At 38.8% G+C, this 27,909-nt stretch overlaps 1 protein-coding gene across 1 annotated transcript in view; it reads right to left on the bottom strand.

Annotated features, from left to right (window-relative positions):
• Positions 1-248: 248 nt before the first annotated feature.
• LOC145313582 (L-threonine ammonia-lyase-like) overlaps positions 249-27,909 on the bottom strand; it is a 48,649-nt gene continuing 20,988 nt past the window's right edge. The window contains exons 14-22 of the mRNA XM_080153045.1: positions 21,240-21,317; positions 12,350-12,489; positions 9,612-9,728; positions 9,199-9,307; positions 7,319-7,393; positions 6,304-6,365; positions 2,948-3,014; positions 2,659-2,775; positions 249-920 (exon numbers count right to left, since the gene is read on the bottom strand). Coding sequence (XP_080009171.1) covers positions 846-920; positions 2,659-2,775; positions 2,948-3,014; positions 6,304-6,365; positions 7,319-7,393; positions 9,199-9,307; positions 9,612-9,728; positions 12,350-12,489; positions 21,240-21,317 — 840 coding nt within the window. The 3' untranslated portion in view covers positions 249-845. The remainder of the gene's footprint in view (positions 921-2,658; positions 2,776-2,947; positions 3,015-6,303; positions 6,366-7,318; positions 7,394-9,198; positions 9,308-9,611; positions 9,729-12,349; positions 12,490-21,239; positions 21,318-27,909) is intronic.

Below are 27,909 nucleotides of genomic sequence, written 5' to 3'. Positions count from 1 at the left end.
ACTAAGCATAAAAGGCAATTGGATGTGATAAATTGTATAGCTCAGAGATCATAACCACCAAAATATTACCGACAGACTGACGGAACAAGTCAATTCTTTATTGGATGCTCTTTGGTTTAGGGGGAATCCAGTCGTCTATCATAATTAGTAGCCGAGAAAAATCACGGTTCCCCTTAAACGTAGCTGACAAACGGGCATTTTGTATAAATAACCGCCAAAGAAAGTAAAGCACATTTTTAAGACATGAAAATTTTATACACTTTTATTAATATCATTTAATTTTTCTTAATCTATATTATATAGTTTATTCAATTCAATATAATTACATTAAAAATTTTAGATATTTGCTTTATGGAATGTTTTCAATAAAGTATGTGTTATTTATAAAACAACATTAAAATATTATAAAATAAATCAGAAAAAAAATTGGGAATAATCAAAGATGGCAATAGCGGCTTCATAATCTACAACACTTCCTTTTCTCCAAAATTTAAAGATTTAATATCTTTGCTTAAGAATTAAGGGAAGATCAATTTATTGCCCATTGCACTACCCTTGTATCTCATAGAATTATAAAAATTAAAATACTGATTATTTATCAAGAGTGACTTAATTACAAGAAATTTAAACGGTGTAGAAAAACAAGAGTGCCTCCATTTTTTCTGCCTGTAAAAAATATCTTATAACACAGGGCTTTCAGTACAACAATGATTTTTCAATACAAATCATTTTTGAAAATTTGAAGGCAAAAAGGTTTTCTTAAGATGCAATATCCCTGTCACTCTTCTATGTAAATTACATATTAAACAAGGAAAGATAAAAGGCAAAGGATTTGAGCTTGTTAATTAGTTTTTAGCAGCAGAAGATTCCATGAGCCTAGAGATATCAGCTTTAGACAAGAGTTTCTTCAATTCTTCAACCTATCAATAGAAATATATAATTATAAAATAGAGTCACCCCCATGGCAAAATAAAGGGGGGGGGGGCAAGGGCAAGGGTGGATGTACCACTATCAGAACAATCCCCCTTTCCTATAGATAGATACTTGAGGTAAGGGGTGGCAAGGGCAAGGGTTGATGTATTACTATTAGAACTATCCCCCTTTCCTATTGATAGATACTTACACTGGCCACCTTGAGGTCAGGGGTGGCAAGGGCAAGAGTGGCTGTACCACTATCAGAGAGGAGTTTTTAAATAGTTTATTTCGAGAATACACGCCCCCTCCCCCATACTCTTTTTCACTCCCTCTCTCTCCCACCTCTCTTTTTAAAGGCAGACGATAGGGAAATCGAGGAGGGAGGTGGGGAAAAGGAGCAAAGGAAATGAACAGGGAGAAAAGGGAAAAGCATACAACAGTTGCCAACTAAGAGTAAAAAAAGTATATTTTTCCAATAATGTAAAAGGATGTGGTATTAAAATATTACTTGTAAAATATAATAGAAAAAGAAAACCAGAAGAATTAGAAAGTAGATTTTTTAAAAAATATTAGAAAAATGCCTACTTATTTTCATTTTTAGTTGGCAACTATTCTATGAAACATTCTCTTTTCTCCCTGTTCATATCCTTTTCTCCTTGTCCCCACCTCTCTCTTCCATTTCCCTATCGTCTGCCTTTATAAAGAGAGGTGGGGGAGTAGGGAATGAAAAAGAGTATGGGGGGCCCCCATACTCTTTTTTTTTGGGGGGGGCCGTGTATTCTTGAAATAAACTATTTAAAAACTCCTCTCAGTATTATCCCGCTCCCATATAGATAGATACTTACACTGGCCCCCTTGAGGTCTGGGGTGGCAAGGGCAAGAGTGGCTGTACCACTATCAGTATTATTCCGCTTCCATATAGATAGATACTTACACTGGCCCCCTTGAGGTCAGGGGTTGCAAGGGCAAGGGTGGATGTACCACTGTCAGTACTGGCCCCTCTCCCCTTCAACCTATAAATAGATACTTACACTGGCCCCCTTGAGGTCTGGGGTGGCAAGGGCAAGGGTGAATGTACCACTATCAGTATTATCCCGCTCCCATATAGATATATACTTACACTGGCCCCCTTGAGGTCAGGGGTGGCAAGGGCAAGGGTGGATGTACCACTATCAGTATTATACCGCTCCCATATAGATAGATACTTACACTGGCCCCCTTGAGGTCAGGGGTGGCAAGGGCAAGGGTGGATGTACCACTATCAGTATTATCCCGCTCCCATATAGATATATACTTACACTGGCCCCCTTGAGGTCAGGGGTGGCAAGGGCAAGGGTGGATGTACCACTATCAGTATTATCCCGCTCCCATATAGATAGATACTTACACTGGCCCCCTTGAGGTCAGGGGTGGCAAGGGCAAGGGTGGATGTACCACTATCAGTATTATCCCGCTCCCATATAGATAGATACTTACACTGGCCCCCTTGAGGTCAGGGGTGGCAAGGGCAAGGGTGGATGTACCACTATCAGTATTATACCGCTCCCATATAGATAGATACTTACACTGGCCCCCTTGAGGTCAGGGGTGGCAAGGGCAAGGGTGGATGTACCACTATCAGTATTATCCCGCTCCCATATAGATAGATACTTACACTGGCCCCCTTGAGGTCAGGGGTGGCAAGGGCAAGGGTGGATGTACCACTATCAGTATTATCCCGCTCCCATATAGATAGATACTTACACTGGCCCCCTTGAGGTCAGGGGTGGCAAGGGCAAGGGTGGATGTACCACTATCAGTACTGTCCCCCTCTCCTTCCCCTTCTTCCTCCTCATGGCTACTCTCATCAGATTGAAGATCCTATAAGAAAGAATTATATCAAATTTAGATACAAGATAATCTGCGTTTTTGAATGAATTGACTTTTCTGCTTCTCTTTAAAACTAAAATTGAAATTATGGGTCGACTGTCCCCCCCCCCCCCACTCCTTCCCCTAGAGGCCTGTAGTGGAGTATAAAGATAACAAAATTAACCTGATTATACTGTCTGTTCATCTTTCCCTCAAAAGGATTTTCATCATCAATATTATCAAACTTCTCACTAAAAATATATAATTATTTATTTATGTAATTAATTTCTATTGAAATTAATAGGATAAAAGGTTTTTTTTTAAATATAGTACGTCTTGATTTGATTTTTTTAGATCATTAAAAGGTTTAGCGTTTTAACACAATCATTAAAAGCTAGATCAATTACATTTCATTACATTTTGTTAGATACGACCACTAATTGCTAAATAAACCAAAGAAATGCAGAAATATATAACATGAATAACGATTATAAAGATTGGTTTAAAACATTTCTGTTTTTATCTATAATCAGAGGCGAGTAGATGGGTGTATCCAACCCTATTGATTCTGTATTTCACTCCCTATAGCTCACACCAGCCTACAACCCTCTTCATTTCAGTTTTGTCTAGGGTGTCAAAATTTCGGGTCAACTTCGTGCATCACCCCCCTGTGCACCCCAATGCTTCCAATATTTCCTTTCTGGTTAATTAGTTTTTGGGTTAATACTAATATTATAAAGATTAAATCTAATAAAAGTTATATAACTTGTTGTGTATTTTCGGTTATGAAACATAATTCTTATAAAAGATATTTGTTGAGACACTTTGATTATATTAATTATATATTATGTGTCATATATCATTTTTATACATTCCGAGGTACATTAGAGTGTTTAAAAATCATTAACATTTCTCTGATACGTTGCGCATTTTTAATACAACTTTTTATTTGAAAAATAATTCCAAATAGAATTTCAACTATTTAATGAATCTTAAATACATTTTTAAAATTTCTTATTGTCAAATTTTTGTTAGTCTTATTTCTAAATTAAAGTAATAGAATACAGAAGGCATTAGCTATATGTAACTCTGTCTAAAGGGCGGGGACCCTGTCCCAATTTTGTAATTGGTTTTTCAAATCAGCTGATACCGTCGGGCATATAAACACAGCCAAGTCCCTATAAAAAAAAGAACAGAAAGCAATTTTCTAGCAAACGAAAAGAGTCTTTAATACTTTGGGCTAGGTATATGTCTGAATTATACATACATCTATACCTGTACATTTATTATTTCTATAAGTAACAAAACTACCCTGTAACATCCCTTATAAAGGAGAAATTAAAACAATTTATTCGAGTAAATGCTAGGTGTATAAAGTATGCTACTATTGGTTTCAATTGTCATTGTTTTTAAAAACGAGGCTTTTCTAACAAGGGACACCCGTCCGTCCATAACGGTTAGCTGTTATTGTTAATTTAAACAGGTTAGAATTGTCCTATCGGTTTCAAACTTTGCATGATGATTCGTGTAACAGTTAGGTACGACTTAGAAAGCGTAGCAACTCTATAATTGTTACCAGAAAGTCCGTACGTCTATTTAAAAAATACTGATTTTTTTGACAACAAATTTTTGTATGTTAAAATTATCCGATTTATCTGATTTGTTGAATACTGATTCCTATTACAACAATTAAAATGCTATTATAGTTTTAAATGCACCAAAAGAAAATGTCGTCCTTGTAAAAATGAGTAATATTGATCTAATTAGCGCCTATATTTTTTTAAAGAAATATATTTTTGTAAAGAAAATATTATCTAAAATCCTTAACCAACAAATATCTACATCTCCAATATTAACAAAATCTTATGAACAAATTAGGGATTACGCATTTGTACGGTCCTAGTTGACTTTGTGATTCCTTACTTGTATTACAATTAATAATTTATATTTTTATTAAATGTATTTAACCATGCTAAATTTAAATAAATGTTATGTTATGTAAGGTACAATCTTATAAACGAAGCATCTCTATAATCAAGTCCTAAATATGTAAGTATGTCCTTAAACAGTATCATGTATTTAATCAATTTTGCAACAAATTTTCTTACAATTTTGTTTTGCTTATTCAGTTCTGACACTCTAGAAGTGTTAGTGTTAGTTTGTCCTTCCATTTCAGAGCTTTGCTTTTATGGATTTTGTCATCCTTGTTAATTAACTGAGGAAAATCTTTTCACATTTAGGTTTCTAGATCAAAACAGGTTTATTAAAAGCGTCCGTAACGGATAGCTCTTGTCGTTAACTTAGGCCTGTTAGAATTGTCCTATCGGTTTCAAACTTGGCATGATGATACCTTTAAGAGTAAGGTATAATTAAGACAGCGAACCACTATATCATTGCATTGTTGGCAGAAAGTCCATTTAATATTTGTTGCTTTTTAAACGTTTTTTGACAACCAGGTTTAGTATTATAAGCGAACTTATAAGTAAATTAATATTCTGCATATTAGTTTAAGACTCTTCAAGTGTTATGTTCGCTTGTTCTAACGTCTGATATTGGATACTCTCTTATATGGATATTATCATTCTTGTAAAATAATAATTAGTTTACTTATGCTAATGTTTTGTATAATTATGTACCCAGTCTAACGGTATATAATAAATATAAAATATATTTAAAAACACATCAAAGATAGAATTAGACAAGTTTGGTAAGCACATTTACTAAGCAATAACATTTTGATTTTGAACATTTGATAGGTGTGTACACAAGCAGTTTCTGAACAAATGTCTGCGTAATTTTCCAGATTTACAGATATCAAACAAGCATGGATTTTTTGCAGTAAAACATTACAAACCCTCCATAAAAAGTTTCTGATAAATACTTTCCAAGCATTTTCTACCCTCCTCCGTAAGAAAAAGGAGAGAGGTACAACTACAAAATCAATCCTTATATAAAAATAACAGGATGGCTATGTGTGTCTGTCTGTACCGAAGGATTACGCTAACCGCCGAACCGATATTATTCTCCTTTACAAAGTAGCTTTTCATTGGGAAGGTCATCAAATATATTAGTAATTAAAAATTGAAGTTTTGCAATGAAAGGTTTTTAATTTTCATAGTTTTTAGTTTTCACATTTAGGGCTTACTAAGGTCTAATACATACAATACCCAAATTTGATTAATAAGTGACATATTTGTGTAATACTGTGCCTTTGACTTAACTAAAGCATTTGATTCACAATAATTAATAACAAAAACAAATTTGGCCATTAGGGAAGCGTAATCTGCTAAAGAAGAAGATTTATTTTTTCAATGTTTCCAATGATCTGCAGTTTAAAGATTTTTTCTGTAAATTTATAAAAATTATCGCATCTATTTTTTTGACAGAAAAAAATGTTCCAAATTTTTTTTCTACAAAAGTTCAATATTTTTTTCTTTTCTTAAACAATAAAATCTCTTAATAACATTGAAAAACAATGAAAACCTATTTTTCTTGAAAACTTTATTTTGTGGAAACATAATCCAATTGTTAAAAGCATACCTGTTAAGATTACCAGAGACATAATCCTGTGGGGACTCATAAAATCCGAGTACTGTTACTTCCTAGAATTATTAAGGTCAAATCTCATTTTTTTCCTTCAAAATTTTATCCTATTGTATAAAGTAGTAAAGTTTTTGGGCAAGTCCATTATGATCTCGCAAAATACAGAACTGTTTTTAGAGAGGCTTCACATACCTCCCGGAGAATGGTTTGGCCTTTTTTCTTTCACTTGCCAACCCATTCTAATAAAGAAAATCCGCTAGTTGAAATCCAATCTCAACTTGTCTTAACTTGTTGTTTATACCTTAATCTGATGTAGAAAATATATCTGATCAGATATCTTGGGGGATAGAACAACGGGTGATAAATTTATACGCATCCCAAATGATGATAAAAAATACCCCTTAAGTAGATTACGATTATTGGTCGAAAGATTGGATACAGTTAATTTAAACCAACCAATCGAGATTTTAGAAAAGAACCCAAAGTTTTTAAGCTAACGAACGAGAGAGCATGTCTATTAGACTTTGGGTACCCGTATAATATTCCATGATCTTAATTAAATCAAAGTTTTTTTCTGTATCAAAAAATATGTTTCATTCAAATAAATTTACTTTCTTAAATTTATTCATGCTCAAGACAAAAGAAAGGTTTACAAAAAAAATAATTAAATCCTGTTAATTCAAAGTTTTCGTGGAAATATTTATGTTTAATCAATTCAAGAATGATAATAAAACAAAAATTGATAATAGGAAACTGAAACAAATTTAAAAGGAGGATACATGAATCTTTAGGGTTACGTAGGAACCCCCAAAATTTTTATAAAAACACAAAAAAAACCTGATTGGAAAAAATGGGGCCACTCCTGCATTACAGACAGAAGGACTGACGAGCACGTGCACTTTTAGAGAATGTCTAACTATCAATGTAAACAAAAATAAAAAGAACAAATGATTTGTAGAACAGCTTTGCTTGCTTATTATGAATAGATCTAGTTAATATTCTAAACTTTTACCTCATAGTTTTCTTTCAATAATTTGAACATTTCTCTGCTGTGTTTTCTGTTTCTGGTCTCTGCCAAAATTCTCACCTAAAAATATGTTTTAACAGGATTAGTTTTCATAAAACTTATGCTTTTTTTTGTAATATTTTCCTTTCTTGCACAATTTACAAACCGATTAGAACGTTTGGAAATTATTTTTAATAAAATAAGACAACAAATCTTACTTAGGTGCGAAAAGTCATGAAACGTAAAATTTAATGGGGATTTTTTTTATAAATTTTTTTTAATTGGGGATTTTACTTTATTGAAGAAAAAAAAAATTTTAGGTTTGAAAGTAAGTAATATTATCTTTATATTGTAAAAGAAAATTCAAAAATTCAGATGCAATGTTAATATATGAAGAAGTTTTTTCTAAAATTTTTATGGCAAATTATGCAACAAAAAGTGTTTGAGAGTAGCAATTATTAACAGTCCATTTTTTTATAGGTTCGTCCTTGCTAGATTTCAATGCTCTGTCTTTGGCTACTAAAATGATTGTTGAAATTTGAAGAAAATCTTTAAAAGAGGAATATTACTTTAGGTTTAATTTATAATTTTTGTAAACCTTTTCATACGATATATTGCACCATCCAATTGATATTTCAATTTAGTAAAATAACATAATAACTTAATTTAATCAAATTAGAAATTATGTTAATCCCAAGAAAAAAACATGAATTAATAAATACAGCTTGTGCTATTGTTGAAAAAACAATCCTTAAATTTTGTCGAATACGTTTATGTTAATTTTTCAAATCTTTATTTAAGACCTAGTTTTAATAGATTTAGCAGAAAATGATATAAAAAAGTTTTAAAGATAATTTAAAAAGTTTGTAAGAAAAGTTATATTTGAATAAACTTTTTTGTATTATCAGTTTAAAAGTTTGAAAATGCTGAAATATGACATTTTTAGAAACAAAAATCTACATATAATCAAAAACTATTCAAAAAACTTCCGAAGTAGTAATTAGTAATTTTAAATGTTATTAGGAAACATAGCTAATCAATAATAAGAGGTAAGAAACGTACGGATTTCTTCCTAACGCCCAAACTGGTACAGCCTAATCGTTTTAGGTGTTATCGTTCTTATTCTTGTAAAATAGTTATATTCTTCTTCCGTCGGTAACGGTAAACTAATGATGGAATCGCAATATTAAAACAATAAAACCAAGAACTAAATCAGTTTTTGTAGCCAAACGGATGGAAGTAATGTATTTTTTGCACAAGATTCAATAATAAACAGTTACATCGCAGCTAACATATGTATATGTTGGAGAAATTTTTTTTCACGTTTTTTCCCTTGGCATGTGCCCTCTCTGCATTTCAGATTATTTGTTGGCCTTTTCATTCTGGTTATAACAATGAGTACAAAACATAAATTTTCATCTAAACTGCAGTTTATCCAAATCAATTAGGTAATTTTTTTAAAGATTTTTTTTATTTCACTAAATTTATTAATCAGTAAATTAGGGGTTTCATTTTTTTATTGAACCAAATTGAAAAACAAAATTAACAAATTTATTTTTAGAAATAAACAACATTAATAATGATTTATGAAAACTAAAATTTAAGACACCTCCCATCTTTGAATGAATTAAAATAAAGGGGATGTGAGTTAAGATTTTCTATTTTGCTCTCTGGGGCCATGAACATATAATTATATTACTCTAATTTTTTTGGGCTACCCTGAACGTTTTGGAGGCGGGGTTATGTGTGCTCGACTAAGCACTTTGATGGAATCTCCCTTGTCTTTAAAATACCTCTAAAGGGAGTTTGTATTATTGCCATTCTAATCAAATGCTTTTTTAAAATCCCTAAATTTCAGTAATAAAATATATAACTGAAACTCTTACCCCCACGGAGAAAGTATTCTGCCTAACCCAAGCTCTCTCGTGGACGATATCCTTGACTGAAGCTCCAACATTGGCAATTATGCGGGTCAACTCAGCTATACCTCCAGGCCTGAACACAACAGTTTTATCATTTATTGAATTAAATCCAGAACGTTTTCTTGATATGAAAAGAGCAATTAAGAGGTAAAGAGAAAAGTTTTTAATTTGTTGTTTTGACTTAAACAACATATTTAATACAATCGAGAATATTTTTTTTGTGAGAATGGTAACTTTGATTTGAAAAAGTTCAAAGTAAAATGCAAGGCTTATTTAAACATAATTACCAAACGTGTCTTTTCCTCTTAAAGTTTTAGATGTCTTAAAAGGATATAAAACGTCTTAAAGAGACATCTTAGATATCTTAAGTAGCATACCTGTCACTGACAGTGACACTGAAGGTGACCAGACGACCCTCAGCAGCTAGACCTCTCTCTAGACATCTTCCCAGCAAGGTTGTGTCAATATTTCCTCCACAAATAGGCAGCACCACCCTAAATATATTTTATTATTAAAATGTTTGTCAGTTCTATTATTTAAAATCATCTTGTTTCTATTATCACTTTGATATCCAGCTAAACTGCAAAAGACTGAAGAGGCCACTATATAAATAAATAATTTTGAAAGAAAGGACTCTTTCACTTCAGTGAATTTAATATCACTTTCAGTTTTTTTGATATTTAAACTAGTCTTATGTTTAAAAATACATCTTAATAAATTAAATAGCTTTTTTTCAACTTCCTCAATTCAAAAAAGTATGAGGTTTAGATACTTTAAATAAGCTTTAATTGTGATAAAAAGTTAAAAATTTTCACTTCTTTGAGCCTTGACTTACTAACTAATAAGATTATTGTGTAAAGTTTTGTATAATGACTAATATAAATTAGAATACCAGAAAATACTTTTCGAAATGATTATCAAAATGTTAATATGAAAATTTTTTCCCAATAAATATTTTCCACTCGTTTTAAAATTGAATTACTTTTGCAGTTTGCAAGATAGGGAGGTAACATTAAAATTTTTATAATTTTTTTCCTTACTAATAATGATCTATAAACACTAAAAACGAGAGAAAGATAATTGTATTGCCCATTATCCTATCCCTATACTCCTGACTATTGCTCATCGGCAAAATTATTTCCGTCCTTTCTTTGTTCACACTTTTTTTCAATTTCTTTTATGATTTACACGTCATCATTTTACAAATATATTGGTTTCAGTAAGATTTATAAGGAATAATTTGAGGGGAAATATTTATGAAATATTTTCTTGAAAAATAGTATTGAAACTTAAAAACATACCAAGAATCAAAAATAAAAAAAGACTTTTTAAACTTTTAAGAATAAGTAAAATATCTATTGAAAGATCTTTAGATATCATAAAGTTTTAGGATACAAATTCAAAAACTATCAATTATACAATATTTGAATATAGAAGAAACAAAAAAAAAAGTCAGATAAACCTTATTTTTTAGAACTTGCATGTACAGTACAAATATTGATCGAAAAACAAATATCCTACAAAAACCTTTCCCTGATTCTTGAATGAATTGTAGAAATGTAATTCTCAATTTGAGGATAAGTAATTGGCAAAATCCTCAAAATAGATGATGGACCATAAAAACCTCCTAACAATTGGCTTCTTATATTCTATCCCCCCCCCCCCCTCCCCACCTTCAAAAAGGTTTGTAGGTTTGGATAGAGAAGGGAAGGAGAAGAAAAATAGTGCATGGCAAAGAAAGGCCTGCGGGGATTCTAACCCTGTAGGGATAATCCATGCCCAGCAAACCTGAGCTTAGCTAAACCACTGCTACAAAATCATCCTTTTTAAAAAAAAATATTTTAACTAGTGATACATTTTTTTCTCTCAGCTATTAAAAAAGATGTCCGTCTAATTATGAAAAGGTTGGCTTTGTTACGGGTCCTACACTACATACTAGGAGGAATAAAGTAATTTGATGTAAATTACTTTTTATACTAGTTTTACTATATGAAGAAAAAGGAAAAACTTTGAAACCTTAGGAATGAAAGAAATTTTAGGTTTTCTCAGTTTATTTTTGAATTAAAAAAAACAAGGATAAAATATCCCATGAAAAAGAGAGCAAATAAATCAATTTAAACAACTGCATTTAAAAAGAATTCTTCAAAATACATAATTTTACCAATTAATTTACTGTTATCTACAGTTTCATTTTAGCAGGGGCTGAGATTTAGCTAATTAATTCCATTTGAAATTGAAATATTTTGTTGGCGTAGAGTTGGCGTAAAGCTTTTTTTATGTAACTAAAGGGATGTGGGTAACAAGGGGGGGGGGGGGAAGGAAAGAGGGTTGTGGAGAAATTTTTACCTAAAATTGTCATCAGAATCACAAGCAATAAAAGAGAGAGAATAATAGAAAGATATAATTAATGTAAGAGAGTTGAAGGCTATAAAATTGGTGGAAATGAACACTTTATGTGATGCAATGTGTTGAAACTGCGTGGTAGACAGTTTTATCAACAAAAGTCTTATTTAGCCTTCAAGGCTACTAGAAAAACATACTTTCTAACTTTAACTATAGAAGACTTAAAAGTGTTACCCTAATTACCCTTTTTAGTAGCAAAGCTATTCTATAATTGCAAATGTCCGTCCGTTACGCACGAAGTGGAGGAAACGTGATTTTCTTTGCTCCTATTTAAGAAAGAAGGCTGAAAATTCTTAACAACATTCCCATCATAATGGAGCAGAATTAACTAAAAGCATATAAGGCGATCAGACTGCTTTTTAGCAGGTTTTTGGCTATTTCATATTTTTCCATATTTATTTGGTGTTTTGGTCTCAATTTTTATATTTTTTGAGGAAAATAATATCAAAACAAAATTTTCCGTTGTTCTGAGCATCCAGTATGTAATTTACTTTCACCGCAAGTCTTTCAGTCAACATACAAAATATTAATATTAAAAAAATTAAAAATTCTTGAGAAAGGTTTCGTGATTTTGTATCCAAAAGATCTATTCTCTAATTTAACAAAAAATCTCTTTGTCCGTATTTTTATCCATGTTTTTTTTGGTGCTTCGTTACTTATGGATGTTGTCATCATTGTTTCTTTTGATGTCTATCAATCTATCCATCCTTACTTTTTGCCCTGTAGTTCAGGAAGCAGACCAGCAAGAACAGCTGCCAGTCCAACGGCTCCGGCCCCCTCCACGACGGCTTTTTCATTCTCAATTAGCCGCAGAATTGCAATGGCAATCCAAGCTTCTGATACTGATACAATCTAAAGGGACAATTATTAACCAATAACCAAAAAAAACTTATAGATCATAAGGGATAAGACAATTGACGAAAAAATAATGTACATCCACATTTCCAAGTAAATTAAAACGAAATTCTTTTGATTAAAATTGTTGGTTGAAAAGTTTGAACACTACTTTGTAATAAAAAGTACCAAAGTAATTTGCAGTTAATTTTCACCCCCTCCTTAACTAAAATGCAATATGTGTTTTAATTAATTAATCTTTATTCTTAAATTCAGTAAATATATTTGATAGTAATGTCATTTATAAAAAGATTGTTTCATACTTGGTAATTATTATCTTTTTTTAAATTGTACGCAAGGTATTAATTTTACATTATTATCTTTTCAATTACTAAAGAAGAACCTATAGTCAGGGGAATAATTAGAATAAATTTAGACAAGACTTTTTTTCCTCTCAAATAAGATAATCAGAAATCTTGTGTTTTTTTATTCATTTGAAAATAGAGTTTATTTTTAGACGCATTTATATTTCTTTCATTTATAATTGCTTACAGTTTTAGATAAAAAAGAAACAAGGATGAAAACATCCATGGGAAGCGAAGCACAAAAAAACATGGATTGACAAACCGACAATGTGAATCAAGCAAATGTTCAATATATCATAAAAAAGAATGAAGGACATTAGAAGATATAAACTCAAAAATCCCTTAGGATGACGGAAAATTTAATTTTGATAATATTGACCACAAACGTTTTGAAATGTGGTATCCGCCGAGGATAAATGGCAGACACCGGAGTTCAATTAGATTACGGCAGTGTGACAGACGTGGACACCTTACTATAGAGAAGCTACGCTTCTCTAGCTTTCACTAGATAATGATCAACATCTAATTTCAGTTGTCACTTTATTGAAGGTTTAAAAGATACTGACGCTATATACAACAAACAATAATAACATGGATAGGAATAAATAATCATAACATAAAAGCATAAATAATACATATACAATGGTCAGTTTGGGCAATAATGATCCCCCATCCCTGAAAAGGGTGGGGGAGAATTAAGAATACAGTTAACCATAATAAACATGACAGATTCAATCATTAATTCTAAGCGTAGGGAGGGGGTCACTAGACCCCTTCCCCAGGACTCGGGGGAGGGCCGTTGACCCTCCACCGAACCCCAGATCAGGGGTGCCATAGGCATGGCTCACGGTTGCCGAATACCACAACTCTCCCCTCGGAAGGCTGGGAGGGGGTTTCCCTACCAGACTTCCGACAGTGGTTGAGGCCTTCGGCCCGCTCCTTAGGGCTAAATATATACAAACGATAATGATTCAATGGAATCCTAGTGGTGAGTATCTTCTTAGGGTTGGTGGGCTCCCAATGTGGGATAGAAGGCAGAGGCTGGCTTGGATTGGACACGTTGGTCAGCGCCGGCAGGTATCAGGTTTGCTGGTGGCACAGTTGTTGCTGGAACAGTCAGCAGTGGGGCCTGCTGGTTGTTGTTGGCAGCGGCTGGGGCACTGGCTGTCAGGTTGATCGTCTGAGCAGCGGCCTGTCCTCCTGAGGGGCCGCGGGGTCTGCCAGAGGGCGGTCCTGGCCTACCTGGGCGGTCATGCCCGCTGTCAGTGGATTGCATAGACACCATTTCCTCTGCTGCTTCCCTGCCGATGGGAATGGCATCCCAGTCCACTGAAAAGTCCCGGGACTTGGCATGGTTGAGCCTGGCTCTAGCCAACGCTTTCCTATATAAAGCTGGATGGTACAGGAACACTTGTGATATCGCATTCAGGGCTGCTCGGACTCCTCCTTGTGCGGCTGCCAGGGAGATGATGGTTAGGTCCCCCAGCAGTTTGAGGATCAACAACAGCAAACACAGTATGGCTGCGCCATCTCCCCACTCGTGGATGGCTTGTCTAAATCCAGCCCAGACATCCAGGGCTGCCTCTCCTTCCTCCGCCAGTCGGTCAATGTTGTAGGACACTATCCCATGGTCTCCTGTGGCCGAACAGCTGCCTTGCTGAACGCAGGAGCCATAGGATAGGCCGGTCAGCATGGCACTCTTGTATGCTGGGAACGCCAGCAGTTGTTGCCAGTCGTTCAACTCAGCCTGCGAATACAAGCCACCTGAGCTGAAGTCATCTAAGGGTTCTGTCAACAACTGCTTAGGCGTATCCAGCGGGGGTGGCCTCTTCTTGGGAGCGGGGGTTAACTCTATCCAGCCTTCCTCCGCGTGCACAGTCAGGGGGTAGGTGGAGGAGCAGGGAATCTTGGTGGCGTGTTCACTGTATACCCGTGTCACAGCGTCTACAAAACCTGTGGGCTCTACTGGCACTTTGTCCCAACACTCCTTGTGTTCGCGGACAACGTACTTGTGACGTTGGCAGGTCAGCTGCAGCAGGATGTCTCCCCTCAGTACCGAGAACGTGCTCCCCTGGACACGCACCGGGTGGGCCGGGTCTAGTTGCTGGAGCTTCCAGCAGTTGGCCGCCACTTCTTCTGCTGCGGTGCTTTTCATGCGCGTTTCCAGGGTAAACCCAATATAACCTGCATGTATCTGTGCTTGAAGGGGAACGTCAACATCCCTGGCCGACACTCTGGGCAGCGCAGCCGCGGCTGGGTCAGCTGCCACGAACAGCGCTGGATTGTTTGTGGCATGGGCCTCGAAGTCGCAGTTCACAATCGAGGTGGGGTTGGTCATGTTGATGAAAAACTGAGCCTGATGGTCAACCAGATATGCATCCATCACCAGGCTGGGCTGGAGGCTGCGGATCAGCCTCAAGGGGCAATCTCTCCCCAGGTGGTCCCACACGTAGGTTGCTTCTCCAGTGATGCAGGACAGCTCAGAATGGGGACACTCTAGGGTCAAGTGGTCAGACTGGGACTCCACCCGTCCATCCTCCACCACATAGGTCTCCTCCTTGACCAGCAGCCGTCGCTCCTGGAGCACTAATTCGTTGCGGTATAGCTGGCCCTCAAAGTGGATGTCCTCCCCCTCACAACCCACCCCCTCGGGGCTGTTGACGAGGGCGCCCACCATGTCGATGGTGAAGAACAGGGGGTGGTTCAGCTGGAACGTCAGTGGCTGGGTCTTGCCTGGCAACGTGTAGACTCGGTTCCTGGCCAGGTCTCGGCACGCTTCTGGGTCTATCTTGGTTGGCCTCATGAGGGTGGGGACCGAGGTCACCTTGAGGTGACCCCATACCCCACACCTGAATGTCCACTGGGACACGGTGAGCTGACAACTGTACCCAGTGGTTTCCCTCACCTTGACTTGCTGCAGGACGTGTACTTCATGGCCCAGGGGCACCTCTTGGTGTAGGGGCTCCATGTTACACATCTTTTCTTTATTGTAAGACGTGACATGGGTGGGGTTGGCACAGTCCCACCCCACCAGGACGTAGCTGGTTGTAGGCCACACGGCTGCCAGCAGGAGGCCCCACAGGACCATCCACCAATGGGAGAGGCTTCCAGGCAACCATCTTCCTCGTACACGCGGCTGGGGATCTTCAGCTCTGGTCACGGCTGCTTCTTGGGACTGGACACGGCTGGGCTGCTCCTGGCTAGATACAAGTTTCCATTGAGCGTTATCTGTATGCGGCCGAGGCACCCCGATACCCTCCCCAATGACAGACTGGCAAGCGACTGGCACTTGCCTGGGTGTCGGCTCCCCTAGCCCTAAGTGCTCCCTTCCCTTGTCCAAAGCATGCCCAGTGGCATGGGGCTGAAGTGCATGTGGCACAGGCTCGCCCTTACTCACTGCCCTCCCCTGCCCTAGGAACTCAGGTGCATGTGGCACAGGCAAGTCCTTATTTTCCCAAATTTCAATCTCCCCAGCCTCAGGTGCAGGGGGCACAGGCAAGGCTGGGTGTTTACAAGATTTTGGATACAACACATTTAACAAATTCAACTTATCCTGATGTTGAGCAGCTGGGTTCCCTTGGCTGGCAGGGGGCTCTGGATGGCATGTAGCTGGGCTCTCCCTGCAGGCTGGTGGCGCTGGCTGACCGGGGGTGACGGGTGTCACCCCTTCCTCTGGGACCGCTGGCTCGTTCCAGGACTCAGGTCTCTCGGTGGCGGCGACGGTTGTCGCCCCAGACATCAGGTTGGAGGCTGGCTCGTTCCAGGATCCAGGTATCTCGGTGGCGGCGACGGTTGTCGCCCCAGGCACCAGGTGGGAGGCGCTGGATAGCACCCCCCCATCATCCCAGGTGGCGACGCCGGGTGGCGTCCCATACATCGATGCAGAGGTGCTGGCTAGCACCTCCTGCCTCTCTCGTTCGGCGGCTGCCAGGACCTCCCCATACACCGTCTCAGGGACGCTGGGCAGCGCCCCTCCACTCTTGCTGGGTAGGCTCAGTCGGGCAGGTTCCATCATGTTGAGGCTGAAAGGCTGGGGCCTCAGCACCTCTGGCTCGGCTATGTTGTTGGGCTGTATCAGCTCTGGCCCCAGATGGTTAAGACTGAAGCCTAGGCCAACCCGGTTGGGTTCAGCCGCGCCGCCCAGTACGTTGATCCTAGCTGGGACAGTCCCGAACTGCGGCATCCCATCGGCTCGGTCCGCAGCTCTGGGGGCGGCTGCTTGCTGTGGTGGTGCTGGGGGCGCGCTCCCTTCCATATGGGCCACTCTGCTGGGCTTCCCTGGAGGGGCACCCTTGTCGGCGGTGCGCCTGCGGCTGGCTACCTGGGCCCAGTCAGCTCTACAATCGGCCGCCGTGTGACCGTCATAGTGGCAACGCTCACACTTGGCAGAACGGTCACGGCGTGGCTGGGTGCGTCTCTCCTCTAGGCTAACTTCCACAGGCGTTGGGCAGTCTCGAGCTCGGTGGCCTCTCCCCTGGCAGCGGTAGCAGCGGCCTGGAACCTTGTCATCTGGAGCGACCTTCCCCATCTGGTGGAGACCCGGAGCCAAGGAGCCAATCTCCATTGGCTCCGATTCGTCATATTGGGGCAACTGGATGCAGGCAGATCCAGTCAGCCCGTCGGTCGAGTCCACTAAGCACACACCTTCCTTCAGCTGCTTAGTAACCATGGTCACGGTGAACATGGCCTTACGAGTGTACTCAGGTACACTCGTAATTTCATGGTTCATCATGAGGCGTTTTACATTGGCGTTACGAATTCCACGATTTAATTCGTCCACCAACAACTCAAGATCCTCATGGTTGTAGGCGTCCCTATACAAGGCGCACTTAGTTGATATGTACGCTTGTATAGGTTCTGTCGAGTGTTGCTTGTAATCCCTAAACGCTTGTTTAAGCGTTTGGGATTCAAAAGCAGGGCGAAATAGCAATTCACACTCGGTCTTGACCTGTTCGTAGGTCAAGGCTTGGCCTGCCTCGCCAAACAGATGGGACGCCATTTCCGCCGCTTGCCCTACCAATGACAGTAGTAGGGCGTTGCGGCGGTTGAGGGAATCATGAGGTGGCACGCGGTAAGCCGCCCATGACATCTCAAGTCTGCGGATATGTGCCGACCAGGATTGCTTGGGCGGCCCTCTAAACTCCGGCAGATTGCTCAGCATCAGCTTGCGGTACTCGGCTGGGGCCGGCTGAGGGTCATCCTGGAGCCATCCTGGGGCTTGGTCACCTCCTGGGGCTTGATGCTGGTCCATTGGGTCAACGGTGAAACGGCGGGCACAAAGTTATACAGTACTAAAATGAATGGTTTGTCACTTGAGGCTTCCTAGCCTAACAGCCAACACTGTTTGTATCACTAGGTTGGGAGTTTAGTTGCAAAGATATAACTTAGCTGTACTTATCACTAGTTAGGTGTTGAGGTTGTAGGGTAGGCTGGTAGAGGTAGATAGATGTTGAGGGTCTGAACTGCTGTCAGGAACTGATTGGGTTTTCCTTTATCACACTAGAGCTAGAAGGAAAGAAACTTGCAATTCTTTATTTGCTAAAATACCCCTGTTAAATGCTATGGAGTAGCTCCGCTCCGGTGTGAGTGTGTGTGTGTGTGTGCGTGGAATCTCCTGTCCTTGTAACGCGCGTCCGCGCCGTCAAATCCGCGCACACGGGGAAAACGCGCTCTCACCCCTCAACTCGCTCTCTCATTGGTCCGCTTCGTCCGTTGGATTTATGATATTTTCCGCACTCTGTTGCGCTACCCGTGAATGGCGCTCTGTGTGTCCGATCGCTAGCCCCACACTACAGACGGACTTAGTCTAGTGTGGGTAGGAAGGGGGAAGCGCGTGAGGGGACGGGGGTAACTCCGTCCGTTCCCCCTGTGAGGGAGGGGGGTAACTGTGTGCTGGTGTAATAGGGCCTTTCTTCTTAATCCTAGGCTTATCTATTATATCACCCTGATTGTATTTGCCTTCAATGGAGAGGGGCCCCTCCCCTTCCCTTGGAATAAGGGGTGTATTGTTGTTGTGCTGTGGGCTTGAGATTGTTTTGATTGTATATCAGGGTCTTTATTATATTACATCTAGCTTCTATTTTTGTCCTTATCACAATTGCATAACAGATTTGTTTACCAACTCTGTTCTATTTTTAGCTGTTATCACAATACACAATAATCCAAGCCTGTTCTATTCTTAGATTTATCACAACACAACAATTTGTTTGCCAAGCTTTGCTCATAAATCTATTGTTTGGCCATCACACTAGGGTGGTAATCCCTGCAAATGTGATATAATATCTGTTTTCTAGATGGGTGGCTGCGTTGTAGCTTCTCAGGATACTCGGAGTTGACGTAGTTTTTCTCTGTTCTGGTGCACTACACTCATATGTTAGCTCGCAGCTTGCAGCTATGTGGCATGTTTCAGCCTATCGGCGGCAGGGAATGTCCCGTCCTGCTAGCGCCGCTGATCCAAATCCGGCTGATGGCGGCAGGGAATGTCCCGTCCTGCTAGCGCCACTGGTTCGGATCCTGCTATTTCTTGCAGTAAAGTTGGCCTATTTCCAGCTGGTTACACTTATTTGGCTTGTTTCAGCCGGTCCGCAGGCCTGTTTCAGCCCTTTTGGCGCTCAATTCTCCGTTAGATATCAGCGCTGCTCGCGGTTATTCGTCGAATTTCGCTGTCTCGCTTCCACAACTGCCGGATGCAGAGTTAAACTTTGCTGTCCAGGGTGGGTAATTCAGGTTGCTTGCGTCAGTTTTGCCAGATTCACTGCTGGGAGTACCTTAGCCTCAGATGCGCGTCTGCTCTACACTTGTGGTTCGCCGTAATCTCACACAGCTGTCACCAAAGTTGTGGTATCCGCCGAGGATAAATGGCAGACACCGGAGTTCAATTAGATTACGGCAGTGTGACAGACGTGGACACCTTACTATAGAGAAGCTACGCTTCTCTAGCTTTCACTAGATAATGATCAACATCTAATTTCAGTTGTCACTTTATTGAAGGTTTAAAAGATACTGACGCTATATACAACAAACAATAATAACATGGATAGGAATAAATAATCATAACATAAAAGCATAAATAATACATATACAATGGTCAGTTTGGGCAATAATGATCCCCCATCCCTGAAAAGGGTGGGGGAGAATTAAGAATACAGTTAACCATAATAAACATGACAGATTCAATCATTAATTCTAAGCGTAGGGAGGGGGTCACTAGACCCCTTCCCCAGGACTCGGGGGAGGGCCGTTGACCCTCCACCGAACCCCAGATCAGGGGTGCCATAGGCATGGCTCACGGTTGCCGAATACCACAGAAAATCGGAGTTCAATTAGATTACGGCAGTGTGACAGACGTGGACACCTTACTATAGAGAAGCTACGCTTCTCTAGCTTTCACTAGATAATGATCAACATCTAATTTCAGTTGTCACTTTATTGAAGGTTTAAAAGATACTGACGCTATATACAACAAACAATAATAACATGGATAGGAATAAATAATCATAACATAAAAGCATAAATAATACATATACAATGGTCAGTTTGGGCAATAATGATCCCCCATCCCTGAAAAGGGTGGGGGAGAATTAAGAATACAGTTAACCATAATAAACATGACAGATTCAATCATTAATTCTAAGCGTAGGGAGGGGGTCACTAGACCCCTTCCCCAGGACTCGGGGGAGGGCCGTTGACCCTCCACCGAACCCCAGATCAGGGGTGCCATAGGCATGGCTCACGGTTGCCGAATACCACAGAAAATCGGACCAAAAAAACCAAAGAAAATGTGAAAAATTTAAAAATTGCCAAAAACTTGCTAAAATGGAGTCTAAACACGCCTTGGATGAAGTAATTATGCTTCATAATGAATGTCGACATGAAGTTTCAGCCTTCTTCTAGATATAAAAAAGCAGCCGAGAAAACCCCATTCCCATATAAACAACCCCTTAAATAGTGGATGTAAATATTCATTCCATTGCAAAAAACGCGATCTTTGGTTTGTTTAAATGTCCATTTATTTAGCATTTTTCAATAATGTCAAGCGTGGGAAAATTTTTAGAATGTGGGAACCATTTATTTTGATTTATATTTTATCGGTCCATCATTTATTCCCTTGGGTAAGAAATATTCATTCCTAAACAAAAAACTGGACAGGAATACCCCATTTCCATCAACGTTACGGACTGACAGACATAGTGAATTACATTACTCTACTATAAAAACAAGCATTGATTTTTTTTATATTTTATAATCATTATTGAAGCGAAATATATGCTTTCTTTATAAATATTAGGTTGTAATTAATTTAAACAGAAAGTACCTAATGTATATTAAAAAAACAACAAATATTTTTTCATCAGCTAAAATATTTAATCCTGTAAAGACCTAATGAATCTTTGTTTGTATTACCTTATCAATGATTGGAGCTCCGGTAGCAAAAGCGTTAACACCAACAGTTGGAACTGTTAAACCATCTGCTAAACTAGCCTAAATAATCACATAATCTTTAATATTTTGTGTTTTATTTCAAAAATATAATTTACCTATCATAATTTTATGTGTTGGTTTGTTTGGTTTTAAAGTTACATAAGGAAGAATGTTTTTAATTATGTATATCTTTTAGTTTAGTTTAGTTTAGTTCAGAGAGTCGGGCTGAGAACATGCATTTTGCAAGCTCTCCCCGCCCTACCCCATGTGTTAAGCTCAGTTCTACCTTCCCCCTCTCTCTCAACTGGTTCCCCTCTCCCCACTGCCCGTGGTCACTCCGCAGTTTGAGGAAAGGGAAGACACTGTAGCCAGAGGGCACCTCGTATTTAGGCCTGGCAATGTGTATGTGTTAACGTATCGGTCAATTGTTAACACAAAAAGTGAAAATAAAACATTAATGAATTAAAAAATCTAAACTTATGTGTAACCTAATCGCTTTAATTTAATTTAATGAACAATTTATAGTGAAAACACTCGCTAATCTTTTTGATAATTTATCGGTCTGGCAACATTTTACCGGCGCAAAGTACTCCCGACAAATAAGCTCTCCCATTGGCTAACATTTTTTCGCGTCCCACTATTGGTCAGCTGGCACACACTCACTCAGCACCCTCGGATCCGCCATCTTCACTTCATCATGGCCTGTAGTACGTGTGACAACCCAGAATATTGGTCAAAATTTAAAACAAATTTGGACACAGCTTTGGATGTTAAGTTTAGAGAATACGATGCGAATATAGCCAAGGTAAGGGATGAGCTTATCCATAGTACTTTTGCCAGTCATAAAACCGAAATAAACGATATTAAATTGAGAGTCTCAGATTTAAATGTTAAAATACAGTCTATCGAAGGCATTGAAAATTTCGTTGATGCTAAATCTGTTGCAAGTGAGCAAAAAGCGATTAGGACCACGATTACACAACAAAAAGACTATTTTAACTCTGTCGAATCGTCGAGAGAAAATTTCGTAAAATTTCAACTCCTACAAAACTCGATAAGAGAGCAAAGATGTCGCGATTGGAGTTGTAGAATAGTGAACTTTCAGCAGCCATGGAGCCGTGAAAATATCACTGAGTTTATAATATTCAGAAACATTATAAGGCCCACCCTTGAAGCCGCCGTTAAACGAGGGGAATTAGAATATATCCCCTCACATTTTTGTGATATCGTTGAGCGTGCTCATATGCTCCCATATACAAAGGGCCAGATCCCCGTTTTTATCTTTCGTTTTATGTCTAGATCCTACCTCGACGCGTGGATGAACAATAAGAAGGCTGTGCTCGACCGTTACAACGCCGAGATCAAGAGGTTCAACCCCAGGAATAACGTGTCACCGGTCCCGTTCTTTCCCAACAGATTAGTCCAGGCGAAACAAGATATGTCAGACCTCAATAGGAAGACCATGACCTTTGTATATGCCACCAACCAGATTTCGAGGGCCAAAGTCGCTGGCCAATATGTTCAATTCCAGCTCAAGAACGGCAGCCGCTGGATACGCTGCCTTAACCCGTTCGGCAAAGACCTGAAGGAAATGGCCCAACCCATACCTGGAAGCGAAGATTTTTTTCTGTCTGAGGCACCGCCAATCCTTCGTTTCAACAAGCTAACGCCTGAGGAAAGGAAAACATTCTTCTCGAACCAAGCTGATTTAACAGAAGATGACTTCCCAAGGCAGTTTAGTACAATTACTGCCCACCCAGCCAGCACGATTCAACATAATTTAACGTCTGCCCTTGCCCCAGTTCTTGAGGACCTGGCTGTGTTTCCTCCCATAAACTCTGCTGCAAGTAGTGCCGCAACTGCAACCGCCACAACCGCCGCACCTAGTGCCGCACATGCCGCCGTTACACCAGCTGCACAGTCAGCACCTGCAGCCGCCGCATCCGCCGCCGCCGCTGCCGAAGAATTCACTGCCGCACCTGCCGCCGCGCTCACCGCCGCACCTGCCGCCGTGACCGCCGCCATATCTGCATCTACTGCCGCACTTGCCGCCGCGTCTGCCGCCGTACCTGCAGCATCTATTGCCGCACCTACCGCCGCACACGCCGCCGCACTTGCCGCCACGTCTGCCGCCGCATCTGCCGCATCCGCATTTGCCGTTGACTCAGCACCTTCTGATCCTGTTGCCACGAGGGCATTTACCGTTGACTCAGCACCTTCTGATCCTGTTGCCACGAGGGCCAAAGCTAAGAAAGCAACAAAGGCGGTAATCTCAACATGAAGTTAAGTATCTTGTACGGCGAAAAAAGGTACCTAACTAAAGACATTCAGCATAGTTATTATTTTCGGAACGGTTTGAATATTTTTTGAGTTAATCCTGATCCATATGACGTGGACTTTATAGTATAATAATAATATTATATATACATTACTTAAATTTGCTTGAGCGTCTATGTCGCATATTAATCCTAAACTATGATCTCAATCATACCTCTATTTTCTTTTCTTTTTTTTTTTTCTGCTGATTAGCATATAAAATATATGGAACTTGTATGAAAATGAGTAGGGGGAACTAAACTAGCTTTTATATGTGTTGCCACCCCCAACACACACATAAACTAAACACAATCGGAATAAATATAGTAAATATAGTAATTTTTTTCGTTTCAACGATAATATTTTGTATATTAACTATCTTTATTTGTCCATTAATATCTACTGTGTTTCAGATGTCCATACTTGACGTTAAAACGATTCCTCCTGCGGTGCTCCTGGACCAGCTCTACTATGACAAACCTCCCTAATGAACAAATTAACCAGGATAACGGTAACTTAAACGATAACATTGGTCTAAATCTTATGAATCCGATTTACGGCGACTACTTTAATGATTTCGAAAATGAATTCGGAATAAATTGTGTCTTTTCAAGTGAACAAGGTATCGTACAGAAACTGAAAACATTCAATGAAAACCTTCTCAATATTTTTAGTATTAATTGTCAGTCATTACATTCTAAATATAATGATATTGTCTCCACTGTAGACTTCTTCAGGCAACATGATATCCACTTAAATGTTCTGTGCTTTCAAGAATTATGGCTAAATAAGGATGTAAATATGGATTGCTATGGGATTAATAATTATGATTGGCATGTTAAACTCCGATCAAATAACAGGGGGGGAGGGGTGGGTATTCTAGTAAGCAAATATTATAAAGTAGATAAACTATTTGATAAGTCCTCATTTAAAGAAAATATCCTTGAATCTATTTGCTTAAAAATTTCCTACAATGGTCTAAAGTTTTGTTTATTAAATTGCTACCGCCCACCCAATCAGAGTAATGCTGAAATCGAAGAATTTTTTGAACTTTTTTTAGACTTGATTGATAGAATAGCAGCATTAAATATACCATACTTCATTGTAGGAGATTTCAATTTTGACCTTTTTAAAATAAGTAATATAAACAGCAATTCCATGAGAATTATTGAGTCTTTTTCTTTTAACGGTATCATAAATACTGTTACCAGAGCCACTAGAGTTACTAGAACCACTGCAACCCTTCTTGATTTGTTCGGGGTAGGTAACTTTATTCAAAACCTAATGTCATCTTTTGTTTTAACTTCAAAAATCTCCGATCACTTGCCAATTATTAATTCATTCCGAATAGACAAAGTAAATAAACCAAAACTTCCAGATTTTTTTGAAAAAAGAGAATTGAATGATGAAAACTTTGATGCCTTAAACTATGCACTCTACCACACTAACTGGAATCACGTTTTAAGCCAGGACAACACAAACATAGCTTACGATAACTTTATTTCAACCTTTTTGAGACTTTATAATGAAAAGTGTCCAGTTAGAAAAAAACGAAAAAACAAACGTACCCAGCCCCAACAGCCTTTCATGTCAGACTACTTATTGCGTTGTAGATTGCATAGAGATATTTTGTACAGCAACTTTTTAAATGATAAAACAATTGAAAATGAAAGTATTTACAATGTCTATAGGAATAATTACAATAGGCAAGTGAGAAGAGCAAAGATTGACTATTATAGAAAACAAATAAGAGATGCAAATGGGGATGGGAAAAAACTTTGGAAAACTCTTAAGGAAGTCATTGGGTTTAATAAGTCTTCCCCTGAGTGCACATACCTTCAAGTAGGCCCTAACAAAATTGAAAATGACCAAGAAATAGCTAACGAATTTAATCGTTATTTTAGTCAAATTGGGTCTTCCCTAAGGCCTGAAATTCCTTCCACCCCCAAAAATTTCTTTGAATACTTACCACCCCCATGTCAAGACTCCCTCTTCTTTGAACCATTGTACCCCTTCAAAGTTATTAATATTATTCGTAGCATTAAACCTAAGCGTTCCACAGACATCAATGATGTCTCGATGTATGTTCTGTCTCGCTGTGCTGATACCATTGCCACTCCCCTAAGACATGTTTATAATTTATCACTTCAAAATGGCACTTTTCCTGAAAAAATGAAAACTTCCAAAATAGTTGTCCTTCACAAATCAGGTTCACTCAGCGAGGCAGATAATCATCGAGGCATTAGTCTCATTGATAACTTTTCCAAACCCATTGAAAAATATGTCTGTGATACGCTGGTTAAGTTTTTAGAGGATCGGTCTTTTTTTAGCAATCGCCAGTTTGGCTTCATGAAAGGGATCTCAACCTTTCACAATGTACTGAACTTAAGCACAATGATCACCCAAGCACTCAGTCGAAACGCTTCCTGTATGGCCATATTTTTGGACATAAGGAAGTGTTTCGACATGATAAATAGGGACATCCTTTTTAGCAAACTGGAGAATTCAGGGATAAGGGGGGTTGCACTCAAGTGGTTCCGTAGTTATTATGCAAATAGAAAGCAGCGTGTATTTTTTAAGGGCCTTTTCTCCTCTACTATTGAATTCATTATCATTGGCGTACTCCAGGGGTCAGTCCTGGGACCAATTCTTTTTTTAATTTTTATCAATGACCTTGTTTCATGCAGTGAAGAGATCCTAATCAATCTCTTTGCTGATGACGCAGTGGGCTTCATTGAAAAGCAGAATATTATTCAATTAATTAACCTTGCAAGGGAGCTTGTCCCCAGACTGACCCAATGGTACAATGCCAATAAGCTTCTCATACACCCCCGCAAGACCAAATGTATGGTCTTTTCCTCCCCCCGAGAGATACTCACCCCTGCTGAGCTCGCTGCTAAGACCAACTTCGAAGTTTATGTAAACATGAACAATCACAATGAAAATAATGAGTCAAAAATCACTAAGTTGGATCTTGTAAGCGGTACCAACGAGGGTAGTATCAAACACTTGGGAATTCAATTAGACGAGAAAATGAAGTTTTCTTATCATCTTGAAAAAGTCTATAGCAAAGTGTCTAAAATAATTTATAGTATGAAAGTAATGCGTCATTTGTTGGACAAGAAACACCTAAAGCTACTCTATACGTCTTACATTAAGTCGAATATCGAATATTGTTGTCTCCTGTTCACTGCCTGCCCTATGTATCTGTTAGCACCAATTATTAAGCTACAAAAGCAAGCCATTAGAATAATCGAAAACTTGCCAAGCAGAGCTCACACAGCTGAATTTTTTAAATCTAATGGCATACTTCCATTCAACCTATTAATTGAATTCAATGTTTGTAAATTCATGCACGCCTATAAATCAGGCATTTTTCCCAAAATCTTTGAAAACACTTGGAACTTTGTTCAAGACAGACATACGTATGGCACAAGGAACAGGAACAACTTTGCTTACGAACCGGGCACCAATAGAAACTTTCTCCTGCACGCCCCTCTTAACTCTTTCCCAACTATTTTTAACAACCTTCCTCTTGAAATTAAATTAATTGATAATAAAAATATTTTCAAGCAAAAATGTTTTACTTATTACCTAAACAAGATTGAGTTTTAAAATGCAATTATTTTTCTAACTTTTATTCAACAATTGCTTTGCTAATATTAAAAACCCTGTTCTTTTGAATTCTTTTGAATTTTTGAAATTGAATTTTTGTTTTAACTAAGTTTCTATCCGTACTTTTTAGCCCTCGACTTTCTGTAAGCATTAAACTACTTTGTCAAAATTCAATAAAACAGCATTTCCTTAACCTCATATCTCAACGAATAGGTTCCGTAGGAACCGACACACATACCCAAGTATAGAGTAGCTTGGCATAGTTTGTTTTTTATCCATTTTTACTGTTTTACATTTTACATTTTTGACTTTATATTATTTTATCCAGCAGCTAACGAATCGCGCAACCTCTATCTATCTATATAATAAAAAATAACAAAGTTTTGGTTGAATTTTGGCCGAAAATATATTTATTTATTTAAATTTAGATATCGAAATTTATTATGATGACTATCGCAGACTGGTTAAGCTCATGAATAGTGGGCATAGCCATCTATTCGTCGTAGTCGCTGGAGTCGTCGACGGCATCTGGTTCCTGATGGAGTAGCTCCTCCAGAAGGTCCTGCTGGACAGTGACCAGGCGGTCCATTGTGGCGATGGCATCCATGTTAGCCTGGAAGGAACGGGCGTACGTGGGCATTACTGATATTAACCTCACGACTAACCCATAGTTGGAGTACATCATGCGGAGGACCTCCTCATCGATGGCATCGTTGCGGAA

The sequence above is a fragment of the Acartia tonsa genome, chromosome 3 (genome assembly GCF_053477335.1).
Source record: "Acartia tonsa isolate MP-2025a chromosome 3, ASM5347733v1, whole genome shotgun sequence".
In the NCBI taxonomy this organism is placed as follows: Eukaryota; Metazoa; Arthropoda; class Copepoda; order Calanoida; family Acartiidae; genus Acartia; species Acartia tonsa.
This window is presented reverse-complemented; position numbering and strand designations above follow the sequence as displayed.